The following is a 19,889-nucleotide window of genomic DNA, read 5'->3' as shown; positions in this document are numbered from 1 at the left end:
AGCTGCAAGCCTCAATTTCCTTCTGGGCTCTTTGTATCTTTTTTGGCGTTCAGGAGATCAAAGGGAAATAAGGGGCTTTTCAGTAAGAATCCAGGACTGCGGGTTGAGCTGTTAAAATCGGGACTGGCCCGTTAAAATCTAGGCTGATTGGGAGGTATTCCTTAGCAGCGTCGGACTGGGCCGCCGGGATACCAGTCCTAGTGGTCCCTGGCGGCCCAGATCCGATCCCCCCCAGGGTGCTCCCGCGATCCACCATCTCCCTCCCCTGACGCACCGCAGGCAAGTTTCTTTTGGGAGCGGTCGGGGGAGGGGTCGGAGGGTGTTAGGGGCCTTGGCGGGAGGGGGGGATGAAGGCGGCGGGCATGGGCGTCCGCAGAAAATTTTCCAAGGGGGGGCAAGTAAGCTAGCATCATCCTGCAACAGACAAATATATATATATATATATATATATAAATATAATCCAAAACAAAATCGGCACTCACCGCTTCAAAATCACTCGCCGGGTGCTAATCTCAAAAATAGAAAACACATTTATAAAAAGCACTCACGGCCTCCAAATATAGAAAAAAGGCTTTGGTTTATTCAATCATCGCATCAACGCGTTTCGATCCCAACAGGATCGTCATCAGGATGGGGAAGGGAAGTGAGGTGTAACCATAAATACAAAAATTGACCAATCAGTGCTCACAAGTAATTTGCATAATTAATAGCAGTGCAAACACAAAGAATATTTTGATTTAAATAAATAATATATATATTATATTATATAGATGCACCCCCATAGGTGAAACACCCAAATTCATAAGAATCAAACTCCTATAGAATATGTGAATCACATCACGAGTGTAAATTAGTATATCATATCATAATGTCAGGAGACCTCACTAGTATCCAAGTACATATGGAGATCAACCCAAACTAAACATAGCTTAAAAATAATCCCCCACAAAGAAGGTGATAAGTAACATAGTGATATATCACACAGTAAAGCTAATTTAATAGCACTATAAACCCACACTAGGGGGCTGATTTACTAAGACACGAATTCGAATCCGAATTGGAAAAATTCAGATTGGAAAACGAACATTTTGCGTCTTTTTCGTATTTTTTGCGTTTTTTTTGGCGCCTTTACGACTTTTCGGAAATTGTCGCGACTTTTTCGTTACCAATACGATTTTCGCGAAAAAACGCGAGTTTTTCGTAGCCATTACGATTCGCTCGTATCTTGTCGCAACTTTTTCGTATTGAGCGCTCGTAAGCGGCGGGCGAAACTTTCAGACTTAGCATGATTTTGGAAGCCTCCCATAGGACTCAATGGCACCCTGCAGCTCCAACCTGGCCCAAGAAAAGTCACCATACTGAAGCTTGAATGAATCTGAACGCTACGAAAAAATCGCAACATTTTGCGCAACTTTCGGAATGGCTACGAAAAAGGTGCGATTTTTCGCGAAAGTTTTAACGCTACGAAAAAATCGCCAGATTTTACGCAACATTTGGATGGCAACGAAAAAGTCGCGATAATTTTCCGAAAAAATCGCCAAATACCGATCATTATGAAAAAAACGCAATCGGACGCATTCGGCCAGTTCGTGAGTAAGTAAATGGGCCCCTAGGGATCATATTAATAAAGTGAATGAGTGCAAATAAATATATATATGGAAATTTAAAACGTTAAAAAGCGTCAACCTTATTCAAAAACATTAAAAAATCACAGTAGTCAGGGATCTCAAGTCAGAGGAATAAATATCTCATCTCATCAAGTCATATCCAGATAATCAAAAGTTGGATATAAATAGTAGATTGCAGCACATCCATGGTCATCCAACTGGATTTATAGAAAGCATGAGAGTGAAAACATTTCATTAAGGCCACGAGGGGCAATAGTGTCCAATCTTCGAATCCACTGAGCTTCTCTTTGTAATAATAATTTGGAACGATCCCCACCACGTAAGGGAGGGGGGATGTGGTCAATTAGAATGGCCCTTAACATGGGCAATGAATGTTTTTGTTGTACAAAATGTCTCGCAAGAGGGATATCAGACTCCCCAGAAGCCAAAGCCGCCCGAATCACTGATCTATGGTTGTTCATTCGTATCCGGAAAGATGTAACACATTTACCTATATAATATAAGCCACACGGGCACATAATACAGTAAATGACATGATCCGAAATGCAGGTCAATCTATACCGAATTGAATACTTTTTCCCGGTTACACCTCACTTCCCTTCCCCATCCTGATGACGATCCTGTTGGGATCGAAACGCATTGATGCGATGATTGAATAAACCAAAGCCCTTTTTCTATATTTGGAGGCCGTGAGTGCTTTTTATAAATGTGTTTTATATATAAATATATATATATTTTTTTTTTGCAGGATGATACTAGGGAGGCTAAAGATGGCCCATACACAGACTGACCTAAGTGACCTTAGTGGATTCGCTGCTGGCGTAAAAAGTTAACCTCCCAACTACCTCTTGCCGTTCCCACTGACTCCCAGGGATACTGTGCGGGTGGGGGTGCTTTTTTTTTACCCTAAAATGTTTAGTATGTAAAAGTATTCATATGCGCACTTCTGTTAGGGGATCTGCAAACATTTGTGTTTGTGATCAGTTGGCTTAAAGGGCTAGTTCGCATTCGAATTCACTTTTATTTTTAATGGTTTTTCAGTTATTTAGCTTTTTGTTCAGCAGCTCTCCATTTGGTATTTCAGCAGCTATCTGGTTGCTAAGGTCTTATTTACCCTAGCAACCAGGTAGTGGTTTAAACAAGATGGGAATATGAATAGTTAAGGGGCCTACTTGGAAAAATAAGTAATACAAAATTATAATAATAATAAAATTGTAGCCTCACAGAGCAATATTTTTTGGCCCCCATTTGAAATCTGTATAGAGGCAGAAGAGAAAGGCAAATTATTCAAAAAAAATTAATTAGGAAGACCAATTGCAAAGTTGCTACGAATAGGCCATTTTATAACATACTAAAGGTTAACTTAAAAGTGAACCACCCCTTTAGATGTGTTTATGTTAGTTTTATAGCAAGAAAGGCAGTGGGTACTGACTCCCCATTATATACAGTGAGACGCAGTCCGTATTTACAAACCCAGCACATTATATATACAGTGAGACGCAGTCCTTATTTACAAACCCAGCACATTATATACAGTGAAACACAGTGGGTACTGATGGCAGATATTCAGGCCCTGGCACTATAACACTGGCACTGATACACAACATTGGCCCCACTGTAACTTACTATAAATGAACAAAACAATGACAAAAAAAAAATAGTAAGTGCAAAAAACAACAACAAATATATAAACACACAATGAGCTTTTTCAGAGGGAAAGAGTTAACTTACCCTCCATCTGTTAGGGTAGGGGATAGATTATAAATTATTATAGATGTCAGGTCAGGCAAAAAACAATTTAATGTCAGCTAGTGATTCTTTAGAACTGTATAGTACCTGGGTATAGTACCTGTGTATAGTACCTGGGTATAGTGCCTGTGTATAGTGCCTGTGTATAGTGCCTGTGTATAGTGCCTGTCTATAGTACCTGTGTATAGTACCTGGGTATAGTGCCTGTGTATAGTACCTGGGTATAGTATCTGGGTATAGTACCTGGGTATAGTGCCTGTGTATAGTGCCTGGGTATAGTGCCTGTGTATAGTGCCTGTGTATAGTACCTGCGTATAGTATCTGGGTATAGTACCTGGGTCTAGTGCCTGGGTATAGTACCTGGGTATAGTGCCTGCGTATAGTGCCTGCGTATAGTGCCTGCGTATAGTACCTGCGTATAGTACCTGGGTATAGTACCTGGGTATAGTACCCGGGTATAGTGCCTGTGTATAGTGCCTGTGTATAGTGCCTGGGTATAGTGCCTGTGTATAGTGCCTGTGTATAGTGCCTGTGTATAGTACCTGTGTATAGTGCCTGGGTATAGTACCCGGGTATAGTACCTGGGTATAGTACCTGTGTATAGTACCTGTGTGTAGTGCCTGGGTATAGTGCCCGTGTATAGTGCCTGTGTATAGTACCCGGGTATAGTGCCCGGGTATAGTACCTGTGTATAGTGCCCGTGTATAGTACCCGTGTATAGTGCCTGTGTATAGTACCTGTGTATAGTGCCTGTGTATAGTGCCTGTGTATAGTACCCGGGTATAGTACCCGGGTATAGTACCCGGTTATAGTACCCGGGTATAGTACCCGGGTATAGTACCCGGGTATAGTACCCGGGTATAGTACCCGGTTATAGTACCCGTGTATAGTACCCGGTTATAGTACCCGTGTATAGTACCCGTGCATAGTACCCGTGTATAGTACCCGGATATATTACCCGGGTATAGTACTCGGGTATAGTACCCGGGCATAGTACCCGTGTATAGTACCCGAGTATAGTACCCGGGTATAGTACCCGTGCATAGTACCCGGACATAGTACCCGGACATAGTACCCGTGTATAGTACCCAGACATAGTACCCGGGTATAGTACCCGGGTATAGTGCCAGTGCATAGTACCCGGGTATAGTACCCGGGTATAGTACCCCGGGCATAGTACCCGGGTATAGTACCCCGGGCATAGTGCCCGTGTATAGTACCCGGGTATAGTACCCGTGTACTAGTATAGTGTATAGTACCCGGGCATAGTACCCGGGCATAGTACCCGGGCATAGTACCCGAGTATAGTACCCGGGCATAGTACCCGGGCATAGTACCCGTGTATAGTGCCCGGGCATAGTGCCCGGGCATAGTACCCGGGCATAGTACCCGGGCATAGTACCCGTGAATAGTACCCGTGTATAGTACCCGGGTATAGTACCTGTGTATAGTACCCGGGTATAGTACCCGGTACCCGGGTATAGTACCTGGGTATAGCAGCCGGTACCCGTGTATAGTACCCGGGCATAGTACCCGGTACCCGGGCATAGTACCCGGTACCCGGGTATAGTACCCGGTACCCGGGCATAGTACCCGGGTATAGTACCCGGGTATAGTACCCGGGTACCCGTGTATAGTACCCGTGTATAGTACCCGTGTATAGTACCCGGGTATAGTACCCGGGTACAGTACCCGGGTGTAGTACCCGGGTGTAGTACCCGGGCGTAGTACCCGGGTATAGTACCCGGGCATAGTACCCGGGTATAGTACCCGGGCATAGTACCCGGGTATAGTACCCGTGTATAGTACCCGTGTATAGTGCCTGTGTATAGTACCTGTGGGATGAAAACTGCAGCAAAAGTTCAGAGTTGGTTCTTAGGTAAAGTTACAGCTGCAGATTCTTCTTTTCAGTCTTCATTTCTGTTACCAGTTTGCAAAATCTCCCGATCCCTGTGTGCATCTGTGCTCTGATTGGTCAATTTTACTGTCTGTCAAGGAAGCTGTGCTCTGATTGGAGAATCCACAAGAAGAAAGATCCAATCAGAGCACAGCAAAACGGGCTTGAGGGGACAGTGCAGAAACGGAGTAAGGTTTTTTTTTTTTTTGCTACTTTTCCAGGGGGGGGCAAGTGCCCCCTCTTGCCCCCTTCTGTCGACGCCCATGGCGGCGGGGATCATTGGGGGGTGTAGGGGCCCCTGAGGCAGAAGCTCCGGTGGGCCCTGCACCCCCCAGTCCGACCCTGTTCATTAGGAAAGTGCCTAGGTCAAAGGTGAATTATAATCCTTTTAAGGAAAGCAAAGCCCTACTAAAATTTTTAACCCTAATTGTAAGAGCCCAGTTTACCATCTGGTATTCACTGGATTCCAGGCCTACTGTTTTTCAAACTCTGCTATTTCCTGAGCAGACAAATGTTGAATGCTGTAGATAACAAGCCTATATTATTGTCCCAGATTTATTTACAGAATGCTACAGCAATGACAAGAAATTAGCAGGGATGTTGCTGGTTCATTCCTGTGAGGCCTGGGGGAAGAGTAACTGCCTGGATATGGCAGTAGCAGCCAATGACCAGCAGTTCATAGCACAACCAGGAGTGCAGGTGAGCAGCTTAAATGACCAGCACATCTTCAGCATCTCGAGCAGAATTGTGTTTGGTAGAAGGGAATACCAAACACATCAGTTTATGATATCTGTATTGCGTAAGATAGATGAAAATACAGCATATAATATTAATATAATATCAGGCCCTGCAAGCTTCTTGTAACTCCATTATAAATATAATAATAGCTCTGTTGAATATGGTATTTTAATCTTATGCTTATCTCTTACATCCAGGCTGTGGTATATGATGCCACCTTGCCAGCTATGCACAAATTGTTTTATGTTGTTCTTCTGCAGAACTTTCTTTCTAAACAATGGTATGGAGCAATCTCTAGAGATACCAAGACCTGGAAGATTTTGTTGTCTCTCTTCATCTTTCCTCTCATTAGCTGTGGATTTATCACTTTCAGGTACATGTAGATTGATTGGCATTAGCTACACTGGGTCACCACATAACATCTCTGGTCACCACTAGGGTTGTCACCTGGCCTGAATTTTACCAACCTACCGGCCTAGCCAGAGAAATACCAACCAAGGCCAGGGTCAGTATTACAAATTTGTAATGTATTTGCTGGTACGTTTGTAATGACCTGTTGTACAGCCCACAGCCCTGTACTGTCTGATAATTCTCTCCCCCTGCCCAACACACCAAGATAGCCCCATTTGTCCCACACTGCCCCTAGCACGTCATTGCTCCTCCTCTTTTACCTCACAACCCCACGCTTTCACACTGTTACCCCTCCTATTTTACATCATACTTCCGGCCCTAGCTGACCCCCCTCCCCTATCGCCTAGACAGTATTATTGTTTAAGGAAGGAGGCAACTCTAGTCACCACACAAAATTACGGATGAATCCTGAATTTGCTCTGAGATGTCATCATAAATTTTAGCATAAATCATATTTGGCTGGACTAAACTTTAACCCGTAATGTTATGTGACTTTAAAATGCTGGACGAGTAAAGGTGAAACATTTTGGTTCATGATTGACTGAATATGCAAACTGGGGTTCAGATTTACCAGCCCAATCATATATAATTGCTGAAAGAGTATATCTAATACCACTGTGTATGTTGCTCTTATTTCAGAAACATTTCAAACAGAAAGAGAAGTCGACTTTGGAAATACTGTGATTTCTTCACTTCACCCTTTGTTGTGTTTTCCTGGACTGTTATTTTTTACATTGGATTCCTCTTCCTCTTTGCCTATGTCCTTCTCATGGATTTCCAGCCAATCCCCACAGGCCTGGAGATAGTAGTCTACTTGTTGGTTTTTATCTTGCTGTGTATTGAAATAAGACAGGTACTCGAATATGTAGAGATGAAGTAAACTGATAGAGTTGGAGGCTATTATGCATCATGTGATACACACAGCTAAAATGATTTTGAGGGGGAATATTAGGGCCAGAACTAGAGGTAGGTAGAAGAGTCACCTGTCTAGGGCACAAGGATGGGGGGGGGGGGGAGGCAGGTACCTCTCCTGCCTACCACTAGTCTGTGCGGAGCTTACCCCCCATAAAGTTACTGCGCATGTGCTCGCACGTGAGGGGGGATAGTGATTATTACTCTATCTTACCAATTCATGTATTATTATATTATTATATTATTTTGCAGATGATAATTAGCAGAGCTGAGTATTCTAGAGATTGTTGGAACATTATGGATTGTATGGCTATCCTGTACTTTATTGTAGGAGTCTTATTCAGGTAAGTTTGACTTCTGTGCCTGCTAAGCATTGGTTATTATTTTTATGTCTACAAACAGCTGTCTCAGTATGATCTCATGGTCAAAATTCCCATGACTCCATTGTAAATACTTGATATTGCTTTCAGTTAGTCAAACTAAAACTGGATTTTGAAATTAGATCAGAATGGTGTGGGTGCATAAGGGAAGATAGAAAACATGTTACAACATTTAGGAAGCACTGCCCAGTTCTGGAAAGGTGTTCTGCTGGTAGTTTATGTATACCTTACTGCACCTAAAATGACATTGGTTGGAATGCTCACTGCTGAGTTCCAGACTGCCTCTGGATGCAATGTTTACACAAGTGAGTGGTGTAAAAGTCTGGACTCTGGAGCAGTGCAAATACATCCTTTTGAATTATAAATGGCATTTCACCATGTGGCAAATGATGGAGAAGCATAATGCGGATACTAAAGTTTGGTGGAGGAATAATGGTCTGGCCCCTCAGCCTCTTGTTTCATTAAAAGTAAAACCCAAAGTTACATCATACATTCACATTCTTGACAATTTTGTGACTCCTACTTGAGGGCTCATTGGCCATTTTTCAGTGATTTTACTGGGTTATCTGGGGTTAATGGAGTGCTCATTGGTCATTTCTGCTCTGGATGCCCCAAATCTGGGATTCTGCCTTTTTTCAATCCATGCTTCTGGCATATATATATATATTTATATACACTCGTTTTTGGTAAAATAGATATGAAATATTTTCACAGTGCTGTGTGGAAGATTTTCTTAATTTATCCTCTCTTCTTAAAGGAAAAATATATCCCAAAACAATGTAGGTCTCTATTAAAATATATTGTATAAACAAGCTCCCGCTTCATCAAAACAAATAATTTTCAGTTTCAGAGGTTGTTCCTGGTGCTTGGAAATGGGGTAGTGGGTGACAGTTAAATTCCACATACCAAAAGTGCCAACTATACTTAGGATGTACAATATGTACTCAACATTCTATAATAAGAAGGGTAATAAAACCAAATCATATGATATTAGATGTTATTAAATGCTCTTAAAGATCAGGTGGCCACCCTGCAGCTAAGTACTACAACTACATTGCTATAAAAATATATTGCATAGCTCCTATGTAATACCTGCTTGATCGAAACAAACCATTTTCATAAAAATATACTTTTTTAGTAGTATGTGCTACTGGGTAATCCTAAATAGAAAAGTGCCATTTTAAGAATTAAGGGCCGCCTCCTGGAATCACAGGATTCACAGTGCACACAAACAAGCCAAGGCATACATACTGTACATGCTAGGTCACGTCAGCCAAATAATGGACAGAGTTCTGCCTTTTGCTCCCACACGACTTCCTGTTACAGTCAGAGCTGCATTATTTCTGGTCATGTGATCTCTGAGGGGGCACACAGCCCATCACTAAATGGTGGATCAAGGGAAAGCATATAAAAGGGCAATATTTACTGATATTTTCCTTCAAACTTGGCACCTAGTTATTGTATACAGGATTGGTCTAGATAGAAAAATAGGTTGTCTTTTTTTGATGACTTATACCCCTTGAAAAAGTTTTGCAGGCACCCACACAGCCCACACAACTTTCCACTACTAATAGCAATTATGATTTTGTGTGCCTAAAATTTTAGAGGTTCCTAACATCTCCCTCCTCTGTAGGCTACAGAACTCTAACCCCAGTGCTCTATACGTTGGAAGGGTGATCTTGTGTCTGGATTACATTATCTTCACATTGAGGCTTATTCAAATCTTCACCATCAGCCAGAACCTGGGACCAAAAATAATTATGCTACAAAGAATGGTAAGAAAATATATGGGTAGAGCTGGATTTGGAATGGAATTAGGAAACACAGTATGTTGAATATACAAACTATACTGAACATTGAAACCCAAGTTTATGGTTCCACCTCTCTTTTGTTTCCTCAGTTTGTTGACGTATTCTTCTTCCTCTTTCTCTTTGCTGTTTGGATTGTTGCCTTTGGTGTAGCTAACCAAGGAATTCTGCGTCTGAATGAACATCGTTGGGAATGGATATTTCGCTCAGTTATATACCAGCCATATTTAGCCATGTTTGGAGGACCTTTTTCTGATGTGGATGGTAATGATATGACAATATGTAGAAAGGACAGTTACACTTAACAAATAGAAAGAGAGTTGACTCCGGCTATTCATCTCTTTTCAGAAGCAACGTATGATTTTGACAAATGTACCATCACTGGTAATGAGTCTAAACCGCTGTGTGTAGAGGTGGACAGTGAGAACAACCCTAGATTTCCAGAGTGGATCACCATCCCACTGGTTTCTGTCTATATGCTTTCCACAAATATCCTGCTCGTGAACCTGCTTATTGCCATGTTTGGGTAAGTTGTAACAACAAACAGTTCAATTACTGTGGTACAAATTTACATTGCATCTTTATAAATCGGTACTTATTTTCTACTGATTACCTCACTAAGGAGCCTGTGACCTGGATAAAGTATTGCACTAACCTGTTATGATTATTGCACACACTCTTAGCTGTACACAGGGAACTATTGCGATATTGTCATATATTTGAAATCCTTCCCATCTAAGGTATGTTGGGTAGTCTACTAGCTTCTGGTGTCAGGATCTTTGTATTGGTCTATCCTTAATTTAAAGTGTGGCTTCTAATAAACTGTCCTCTGTTAGCAAATAATTTTGTGTTAGTTTAAAAGTGGGATCGAGGTGATTGAAACAGTTGTGTAATTAGCCTAGGACCACTTTAGAGGCAATCCAGACCCTAGGTTGCCATCAACCTATTGGAAATAGGTCAAACATTTAGTATTCCAGGTGGTCAAGATCCCATGAACAGATTTAAATACCGGGGTGCCATATTACTTCCTGTAGCAGTCCCTGTTTGCTGTAAATATATGCCTCTGCCAAAGGAGAAGAATAGTAAAGATGTAGTATAGATGCTGTAGCCATGTTCTTCTGAAAATTCCTGGCAAGCTTTTAGTCTTTTTTGTGTGGAATGATGGAATAAGATGATTAAACATCCATAGTGGTCCAGATGATAATTTTAGATAATGGTCCCGCAGAGGACAGTTTGTTGGTCCATAGTATCCTGTATTAGCTATATCCAAGATTCCTTTGATGTTGTTTGTCAGGTGTAACTACAAAAAACATGATAGGTTTTCCAGGTTTGTGTGTGTTGTGGATCTGGTGCCAGCTTCTAAGTGGAGAGAATGGGGAGACCTCAGGTTTGTTTTTGTTCTCTTTTGTACAAATCAGTGATCATTTTTTAATTCATAGAGAAACTTACCTCTGAGATCTGTGGGCTTGTTGGTCTAAAGTGATGGATTATATTATCTACGATCTACGATTCTACGATTGTCTAATTCAGGACTAAGTCTTGGCAGGGGAGTCCATTCACATTTATGTTTTTTGGACCTTCGGTCTCCCAACTGAGACTTAGCTAAATCGAATTGCTGTGATGTCATATACAGCATCTGCCAGGTTGAGTTAGGGACGTTTGGTAACACCACTGAGGTGATTTCACAGTCTCTCAGAAAATCTGGTTCAAAGCCAGTGTGAATAGAAGATGTCACTTACAATGTCTAGTTGTGACAGTTTTTTCAGTAAGGCCTTGGAAACACAATTCAAACACTTTCTTTCAAGGACTAGTAATTGACTATCCCTGTACCCCCTTGACAGGTATACTGTGGGATCAGTGCAAGATAACAACGAGCAAGTGTGGAAGTTCCAGCGATATTTTTTGGTCCAGGAATATTGCAGCCGAATAACCATCCCATTCCCTTTTGTCATTTTTGGGTACATCTATTTGATAATGAGGAACCTGTTCAGTTGGTGCTACAAAAAACAAGAGCCTCCACCCTTACCCTGCTGTAAGTGACCAAACATACATAACAGGCCATAATCTGACCATATATTAAGTACCTTCTTTATGTATGATGGAGCCACATGAATACTTTGCAGAGATTGTTCCTGGTGCTTGACAATGACGAAGTGGGTGACAGTTAAATTCCACATACCAAAAGTGCCAACTATACTTAAGATGTACAATATGTCCTCAACATTCTATAACAAGAGAAATATTAAAGAAGGTTAATAAAACCAAATCACATGATATCAGAAGTTATTAAATGCTCTTGAAGATCAGGAATGGCCACCCTGCAGCTAGGTACTACAACTACATTGCAAGTTGTGACTTGATTCGTAAATATTTTTTCTTTATATTATATGATATGTATCACATGTATTTTCCTACAGGCTTCAACAAAGAGGATAACAAAACCTTGGCCTGGGAAGCCGTAATGAAGGAAAATTACCTGGTGAAAAAGATCAGTGAGACCCAAAACAACAGAGAGTGAGTGGAACTAAAACTGGGCATTCATACAGAACAAATCAGTAGTGGGAGAACAAAGAGAAGATAACAAATAATAAGTGGCAAAGCAGCCCGTTTTTTTTTAGCATATTGGTAACTACAGAAAGTGGACAGTAGCAATATGCACATTGCAGACAACTCTGCTTTCATGCAAACAGACTTGGGGCCAGCAATGTTTCTGGGGCTGCTGCCACCTGAAGCAACAGTCCTGATGCCACCTTGCCCCTTTGGTGTCAGAGTGGGGGGGATGCATCGCTAGTGTTGAGACAGCTATTGCAGTGTAGTTAAAGGGATTCTGTCCTGATTTTTATGGTATAAGTTTTATTACTATATTACATTATTCACTTTGCAATTAAATCAATCTGCCATTTAACATTTTATTGTCTAACCAATAAATGTATTTTTTAGTTGTAATATTGGTATGTAGGCACCATCTCAGTGCATTGTGCCTGAGTCTGAGCTTTCTGAAGGAGCCAGCGCTGCACATTAGAACTGCTTTCAGTTAACCTATTGTTTCTCCTACTCCCATGTAACTGGAGCAGTCATGACTTGGGTGAACTGGACTTGTTCCCATTGTTCTGCAGGGAGATATTCTATAATATAATTCTATAAAAAAACAAACTTGTTTTCCCATGACAGAATCCCTGTAATCTGCTCCACATTAGTGGGCTCATTTACTGTATATTCACAAGTGCAATGACTAAAGTTCAATTTTGAGAGTAATTGGCATGTTTTTTCCCATAATGCAGTGTTTCTCCCCCCAGAATACCAGTGTTGAACCAACAAATGTATTCTTTTTTGTCCCTGTCCCCTAACAGGATGGAACACAGGTTCAAGCAGCTGGAAGGAAAGGTAAATATTTATGTCTCACTTAAAAAGCAAACTGTTTTCTGTTTCTTCCCCACTAATAAATTCTTTGGTTCATGGTCTGATTTATTTCATTTTAGCTGAATGAATTGCACAGTTTAGTGATGGACCTGACTGTCAGAATAAAGTGACCGCTATTCCTGGAGAGGGATATGGTAAATATAGCTTCTACCTGCTAGATAACTCATCCTAACTGCAATGACTTCACTTTCAGATGTATATTCTCCATTACAGAATATTCTCCCTCAGACTGGAACACCAGCCTTCCTGCACCCACCTGAGCTATTTGTTCTTCTCAATGAAGCTCACCAAACTCACTCTTACAGATCCAAATCCTTCATTCCATCCAACATTGTCAGCCAAGCAGAGCATTTATTGGTAGCAAAGCAGTGATATGCCATTATATGGAAAGCCAATCATGATTTGAACAAGGTGCTAACCACAATTTGACTACAGGTAGATGGCGGGGGAAACACCTGTCCTCTGACCTTGTGCCAGGTGCCTTAAATGCACCATACTTTATGTGGTGCCATGTGGGCAAGGTACTAAAATACATTGGCACACTGCTTGCCTTCTAAGTTTAGGGGTGGGCAAACCCTCTTCAGTCTGATGCTGGATGTGTACTTAATAAATGTTGAGCTCTACCTTTACATTATTGTTTACATTTTAATGATGAATTGTAATGTTTAGTTATGTCACTAAGTTTACTGATTCTGTCACAATCCCATGTACCTTGTATCAGAATAAATGTTGCTGAACTTTATATCCCCATACCTTAAAGGAGATGCAAAGTCATTTCGGCATTTTACTGCCAATAGATTTGCCGAATTAGTGCCACCTAGAACACTATATTTATTGTACAGAAAGCATTACCATTCTTGAGTAAAAAGCCCTAGAAGCTTTCTCTGTTTGTTTAAGATTGTAGCTGCCATTTTAAGTAGCTTCCTGCTTGCAGCTCTAGCTGAAGGTACTGTAACTCAGATGACACATTCCTAAGGGTGGAGGGAGAGAGTTTTATGACTGTATGGCTATATTTACATAGACCTTTCTGATAAAGCTCCTTTAAAGGAGAATGAAAGTCCAAAAACAATTCTAACTAATACAATGGTCATCGTGTGTCCATGTACATACCAACAGACTGATTGACGTCAATTTTCCAGTTGTCTATAATCCACACATTAAAAAAAAAATGCCAACATGATATAAAATCCTTCAGGAAAAATCCTGTAATTCCAAACGTCATCGATAAACTTTTCTGCTCCTCCTGCCTTATCTGTGCTCCATGGCACATTTGTCTAGGGAAAGTGACACATGGCTAGGCAAGATGGCGCCTGCAAGCTCTGGCTCTGTGCAAAAGAAGCTGGTGAAGTAAGCGTTATTTTTTGTTCTTTAAGGCTACTAAAATGTAAACATAAAATAAACCCAATAGGAGTCATTTTTTATTTTCCGTGGGATACAAGTGCAAGAGTGCTAAGATGCGTACAAGCACACCCCTTAGTGATCACCCTGCCCAGTTCTAACCCAATTCAGAGCTCAGTGTCAGTGGGTGCAAGGCAGTCTGGTCCTTGTGGCGGCCCGGGCCTGTGGAGCTCCCTAACCTGTACGTCTGAATGAATCTCAAGTTAGGGAACAGGTAAGTGATGGTTTGGGAACAGGTAGGAGGTGGTAGGCAGTAGCTTTCATTTCTTCCTTAAACTTCCACCATGATTGTGAGTGCCCACTAAATAGCTGGCATTTTGCCAATTAACCACCACACAAGTTGCAGGGCATATTTTTAATAAGGGTATCTGTGTAAGGGTGCAATATAGCAGCTCCCAGTAAATATCAGGATAGCACTCAATAGTAAAAAATCCAAGTCCGGCTTGGGACTCCTCCAGTTACATGGGAGTAGGAGAAACAATAGGTTACCTAAAAGCAGATCTAATGTGTAGCACTGGCTCCTTCTGAAAGCTCAGACTCAGGCACAATGCACTGAGATGGTACTTACACACCAATATTACAACTAAAAAAAATAAATTTGTTGGTTCAAGAATAAAATTTTAAATGATAGAGTGAATTATTAGAAATACATTTAGAAATAAAAAGTACACCATAAAAATCATGACAGAATCCCTTTAAAATTAAGCACCTGCTTTGAAGTCACTGGGAGCAAAATCCAATGGTTTGGTGGGGAACATGTTGCTCGCGAGCCACTGGTTGGTGATCACTGGTTTTGAAGTTTAAAGGGATTTTTATGGTATACTTTTTATTTCTAAATTTCAGTGCAGTATTCTGCTCTATTAACTGATGTTTTTGAAAAAAAATATGTTTTCCCAAGACAGCATTTCTTTAACATTAGAGAGAGATGTTTTACTGCATTCTACCACAAGAGAGCAGGCTAGTATAAGGAATTTCCATCCTGTGAGACCTCTTTGTGAACCCCTTGCCTGTAAGTAATTTATGGCAGCAGATGAAATGTGTGTGAGGGCTGGGAGGAAGGTTCCAGGAAGCTCAGCAGCCTGCAGGGTTTAGACAAATCAATAGACGTGAAAAGTCCAAAAGCTGCTGTGTGCCACTTACATAAGCGCCAGTATGTATGTATGTCTTTATTTATAAAGCGCTACTTATATACGCAGAGCTGTACAGCAGAGTGGAGTAACTGCACAATGACAAAAGCCAAGCGCTTTGTACTGATGCCAACGTGTATTGATGCCAATAATGTATTCTGTATTCTGAGCTAAATGTACTGAATGCTCACTAGGCATATCCTTTTGTAGGGCATGCAGTATTCACTGATCATTAAATATGTTATGCATGTAATGTCTAGATACAAAGTCACAGAGTATAATGCAATGCTTTCTTTCTCTTTTTTTTTTTTTCCCACAATCCTCTATGAAGTCAATATATATATATATATATATATATATGTATATATATATATATATATATATATATACACAAACAATCCCAGCGCTCTCAGCTGCAAGAAAACAACAGGAGTAATATGGTGCAGTATTTATCACTCTATTAACACCCAATGTTTCTGTGAAAAAGGAAAGAAAACAAAGGTGTAGGATATATCTCCCACTCCCCTGTATTCATAAACATAAGAATTCCAAATCGCTAAGAAAGAGACACAGCAAGACGAACTCCAACAAATAGTTAAGGTGGATACTTATAGACCCCTCAACTTAATTGGTAACATAACTTTCCCAAAATTCCAGGTCTCTCACTATAACAAACAGGTGCCCAAATAGTGTAAAAAGTCTGTATTTGGGTCACAATTGCCTGTCTGAGCTTTGTGAACTAGGGTTGCCACCTGGCTGGTACTTTACTGGCAAAAATGATCCTTTATGCTAATGTTATTAATAGGGAAAAAGGTTAAAAAATAGGAACGCCGGTATTTTTCTCCATAAAAGGTGGCAACCATATGTGAAACCTGGACAATAATCTGGCCAATAACCACCTCTGATGTTATGACCCGCACCCAAATATCATGACCCCACCCCCATATGTCACTGCTCTGCCTCCAGTGTCATCCTTCCCTCTTGTTTGTTTTTATGGATGGGAGGCTGGAGTGGTTGTTATTCTTTATTTTTTGACTTGAAAGAGCTCCTTTTTCACCAACTGTAAGTTGTAGTTCCATAAATAATTATGAATTCTATTGTCAAAGCTAAGGGGGAGCAAATGTGGGCCGGGCAGGCCAAGGGCACCTCGCCCTTGCACCCCCCCCCCCCCAATGGGTCATTGTCTACACATAATGACAAGCAGCGGGGGCAATGACAAATGAATGCGGACTAGGAGTACACAGAAGAGGCTCCTGCCTGGCGCTCCCCCAATCGTTGCACCCTAGGCAGCTGCCTCTTCTGCCTACCCCTAGTTCTGGCCCTGAATGTGGGCTAGTGTTTATAGTAAGGCAGTGAATAGGTTTGTAATTATGTTGTATGTATGTATTCTCACAAGATTGGAGTGCTCTACCTCTGAACAACCTTTCCGTAGGATACTAGACAGTGGAGTGACCCCCTGCCGCAGGTCTCGGTAGAACAGAAGATACTGTAGCACACCAGACAAGTGAAGTTAGTGTTTCAAAAGAGCTTCAATGGTTCCATATGTAGATGCACACAAGGCATGTATGTATATTAAGGGGAGCTTGCATCAGGTGGATTGCTGCTGTGCAATAGTGTAAAGCTGTGGTTGAACAACAACTTTCAACATTGACTGACAACTGAAGGCTGATGGAGAGTGTTAGAGTTGCGATTTAAGAGCAGCTACAGTGCTGCATGTAGGACAGTCCTGCTTTACAACACCCATGAGGCCAAAACTGGCTATTTTGCTCAAGGCCCCACCAGCCCTAAGGGCAGCCCCAGTCACAGCTGGAATGGTACAAGATGACCTTTCTTGCACTATAATCCCCAGTAGCATGGTGAATGCAGAGAATTTAACAAGGAAAGTCCATTTGGAGACTATTGTGCTGTTTCCTTATTTACACATGCAAAATGAATTAGCACAAGGTTTGCTCTTTATTCCGGTGCCTGATGACTATTACATGTGCAACTTCACACAGAGGATTAATAATACAATAGACAGGCTGCTAGCATAAGAATAAATACTTTGTGGCAATCCCAGGCCTTTCAGTCAAGATGCACAAACCTCCACTATGAGAATTTATGGCCCTACACCTGTTGTTTTCCAGTAGAGCAGGAAGCAATTTCCTTGCACAATATCCAGCTGCGAATGAACTTCAGAGACCTCAGAAATATGGAGTGATATTATTATCTTTATTCTTTCTAATGAATGGAAGACCAGTAGGCTCAATCATGCTTTTCAAATGTTGTCAATGGGAGGTTACAGTTTTGACTTTTAAGATGCCAGGGACTAGTGTTCTATGGATTAGCTTCTGCCAGGCCAGACAATGAAGGGTAAGAGCATACCATCGGTGTGATAGGCTACGGTAAAATAGGGCTACCCAGGGCTTCCAAAACCATAGGCTTTACCAACTATTTGACTGTGTAAGACTATCCTCAGGTGTGGGCCCTTGCATATGTTGAGGGCAGGGCATAATACAACTATATCTCTTGGGTGCCGGTGGTTCTTTAACTTTTAACTCAATCCAAAAATGAGTACTTTAACATCAAGGTATCAGGATATACACATTGCACAGGTGTCAGGCTATATCTTCACACAATACTCTGTCCCTCAGGGTCAATTAATGAACAAAGGATTAGCTCAATAGGAAAGGGGTCACTCCAGCTTTCAGAGTCTTCTCTGCAAGTGAAAACTAGGCAAACTACCTTTGTCCTTTGCTGCTGCAGCATGTCTGCTTTCCAAAAACAAATCCCCCATGTGAATACATGTAAGACCAGGCAGGGCAGGCATATCCCATGAGCATGGCATAAAGGCCTCAGTAGAATGGCACCCTGGCCCCTTCCCTGCACTGCCTTTCATGTGCTTATTTGCAATTTCTGTTTCACACTGCGAGGTGACAACGTGAAAATGAATTCTCTGCACTCAGCTCGAATATTATTGAAGAAAAAGGTGTAAATCCTCTGTGGCAGATTTATTTACAGCTGCAAAGTCAAGGAATTCTAACAACTGCATAAAACGTAATTTAACGTAAATCCGACAACTGCCCACTGGCAGTAAATTAGGAATGTAAGGCAACGAGATAGAACGTATGTGTAGGGAATGGCAATGCAGGCAGCGTCTGATCCCCAGCTTTGCTGGACAGGGAATGCTGTGAGTTGATATTCCAGTATTTGCCTTTGCTGTTGCATTGCTGTGACAGCCGGAGGGTCACCATTTTTGTGTTCATGCTCTATATGTCATTAATTCTGTTGATATGATGTCATAAGGTAGTACCTGCCCTATACTGGGGAGTGAAAGAGGGAAAGCAGGGCCTGTGCCAAGCGCTGTAGGCTGCTGAGATTGAGCAGAGGAAGATGTTCATTGTCCCCATCACTCTTCAGAATGGGTGTTCCCGATGCATGCTAATCACCACCGTTTCCTTGGTGACAAAGTGAAGAGATGGGAAGGGTAGCGAGGCCTGACCCTGCGCTGGGAGAATGGTGCATGTATAATACTGGGATCAGTTACCCTCAGCAACTGGCAAATTAAACACAAAGATGGGAGCAGAGCTGTGGTGCCACTCAGTTAGTAGACAGCACAAGTCAACAGGTCCCTGCATTTCCCATAAGGTGCTTATATGTGCTTGTATGCATTCATTTATATGTACGGAGTAAAACAGGATCCTTCCTATAAAGAGTTTTATTAATTACATCTAAATAGCAGGACTGTAATGTTAAAGGGGTAAAACAAGACTGTTGTTGTGTAATATAAACACCCCCCTGTACAGATAGAGTGCCAAAAGTTGCCAAGATTGCTAGTCAGCACACGCACCCACCAACATTGCAAGGGCTGATGGTGGAGCTTGATTTCTGTTACTTTGAATATATTTGTAATGCATTACTGATTTCTTACAGTCTTCCTGCCTACAATATTGATCAGAGGGTCCTCGCAATGTGTCCCCATGAATGTAACCCCTCAGACAGAGAGAATTACTGACACAAGTAGGCATGGGCGTCCGCAGAAAATTTTCCAAGGGGGGGCAAGTAAGCTAGTATCATCCTGCAACAGACAAATATATATATATATATTTTTTTTGCAGGATGATACTAGGGGAGGCTAAAGATGGCCCATACACAGACTGACCTACAGCTAATGTGACACTTAGTGGATTCGCTGCTGGCGTAAAAAGTTAACCTCCCAACTACCTCTTGCCGTTCCCACTGACTCCCAGGGATACTGTACAAAAGTGCGGGGGGGGCTTTTTTGTTTTTACCCTAAAATGTTTAGTATGTTAAAGTATTTATACGCGCATTTCTGTGAGGGGATCTGCAAACATTTGTGTTTGTGATCAGGGCTAGTTCGCATTCAAATTCACTTTTATATTTAATGGTTTTTCAGTTATTTAGCTTTTTGTTCAGCAGCT

At 41.5% G+C, this 19,889-nt stretch overlaps 1 protein-coding gene across 8 annotated transcripts in view; it reads left to right on the top strand.

Annotated features, from left to right (window-relative positions):
• trpm8b (transient receptor potential cation channel subfamily M member 8b) overlaps nt 1-13,695 on the top strand; it is a 38,745-nt gene extending 25,050 nt beyond the window's left edge. For 6 of the 8 annotated variants that reach the window (XM_012970203.3, XM_012970202.3, XM_012970201.3 and 3 more), the window contains 12 exons: nt 5,828-5,973; nt 6,273-6,385; nt 7,063-7,276; nt 7,588-7,679; nt 9,349-9,490; nt 9,616-9,787; nt 9,872-10,049; nt 11,365-11,555; nt 11,941-12,037; nt 12,874-12,907; nt 13,003-13,077; nt 13,157-13,695. In XM_012970203.3, coding sequence (XP_012825657.2) covers nt 5,828-5,973; nt 6,273-6,385; nt 7,063-7,276; nt 7,588-7,679; nt 9,349-9,490; nt 9,616-9,787; nt 9,872-10,049; nt 11,365-11,555; nt 11,941-12,037; nt 12,874-12,907; nt 13,003-13,053 — 1,430 coding nt within the window. In that variant the 3' untranslated portion in view covers nt 13,054-13,077; nt 13,157-13,695. 8 annotated transcript variants of the gene reach the window in all.
• The last annotated feature ends 6,194 nt before the right edge of the window (nt 13,696-19,889 follow it).

The sequence above is a fragment of the Xenopus tropicalis genome, chromosome 9 (genome assembly GCF_000004195.4).
Source record: "Xenopus tropicalis strain Nigerian chromosome 9, UCB_Xtro_10.0, whole genome shotgun sequence".
Taxonomy (NCBI): domain Eukaryota; kingdom Metazoa; phylum Chordata; class Amphibia; order Anura; family Pipidae; genus Xenopus; species Xenopus tropicalis.
This window is presented reverse-complemented; position numbering and strand designations above follow the sequence as displayed.